This window comes from Entamoeba histolytica, genomic scaffold (genome assembly GCF_000208925.1).
Source record: "Entamoeba histolytica HM-1:IMSS scf_1104750517763 genomic scaffold, whole genome shotgun sequence".
NCBI lineage: Eukaryota > Evosea > Mastigamoebida > Endamoebidae > Entamoeba > Entamoeba histolytica.
Genome location: NW_001915821.1, coordinates 1 through 1,322, shown reverse-complemented (window position 1 = coordinate 1,322; position 1,322 = coordinate 1). Strand labels below are relative to the sequence as shown.

Below are 1,322 nucleotides of genomic sequence, written 5' to 3'. Positions count from 1 at the left end.
TTCAAATATCATATATAATCAATATTATAACAATAAAATAAATAAAAGAATCAAATAAAAGAAGATAAGAAATGAAAATAAAAAGAAGATAAAAATTTACATAATAATAATGAAACAATAACAATTATAAAATGAGATGATTATAATGATATAGAAATAATAAGAATTGAATGAATTAAGAATGAATTAAGAATGAAAATAGAATAAAACACAAATAGAATGAATTAGAATAGAAAATAATATATAAAACATCAAATAAAAGAAAGAAATAAGAAATAAAAAAGATAAAAATAAAATATTAATTAATATTAGGTGGATATTTAAAACGAGGTTCTGAAAAGACTAATTTATGTCTGATAACTGGAGAACATCCAGTTGATTTTGTTGTTATTCGTTTCATTGTTTTATCATAATATCCAGTAAAACTTTCTGCAAAACACATTCTTTGAGTACAATAATCTTTAGTAATATTTAAATGATTCAATTGTCCAGTTAGATGAATATAATTTAATGTAGCTTGATCTTGTCCCCATAACATCATTTTGTTTTTATTTAAATTATTAATTTGAATTGTTAGAAGTTCTATTATTTTATTTATTCCTCCAAGAAACAATCCTCCATTCATTAAAATTTCATTCTTTTCTGCAAATTTCTTACTTATTTCTTCACCATATGCTTCATTCATCCATTTCTTATTTGTTTTTTCATTTAATGTTACACAATGTTCAGTTGAATTGAATGATAAACATTCCATCAATAATATCAAGTCATTTGAAGAAAATGTAGCAAATGCATCATTAAAAATAAGTACATCTCTAAAGTCTGCAATAATAACTCTGTCATATTTATGTTTGTTCTCTTCTAGAAAAATCTTCTCTGCAAAAATTCTTTGAACAACAGCTGTTGCTACTGGTAATTCATATTTTACTTTTACTACTTCTATTCCATATGTATTTATTTCTTCTTCAAATGTTGGTGTTGGTGCATCTCCAAGAAGTAATAATAGTTTTGTTGCTCTTGGAAGAGCTGACTCAGTCAATGCCATAATGTGTTGACTTGATTCTTTCATTTTACTCCATCGTTGTGGATCATCAAAAGACGATGCAAATAATAACAAATCACGTTTATTATTTGCTTTGTATTTAAATACTTTCCCACATTCTCCAGAATAATTAAATCGTGTCATATTAAATAATGAATCAACATAAGTAGGATGTTCAAATTGATTTACACCACTTGTTCTTTCATAAGGTGATTCGTATTTCTGATTAATATCAAATGGTGTGAATCGTATTAAATTAAATAACAAAAATACAATAATA

General features: G+C 24.1%; 1 protein-coding gene across 1 annotated transcript; it reads right to left on the bottom strand.

Moving 5' to 3' along the window:
• Positions 1-298: 298 nt before the first annotated feature.
• EHI_095710 (uncharacterized protein) lies at positions 299-1,186 on the bottom strand (the record flags this gene model as incomplete). Its single annotated transcript, XM_001914503.1, has 1 exon — positions 299-1,186. The coding sequence occupies one exon, from the start codon at positions 1,184-1,186 to the stop codon at positions 299-301; it is 888 nt and encodes a 295-aa protein (XP_001914538.1).
• Positions 1,187-1,322: the final 136 nt, after the last annotated feature.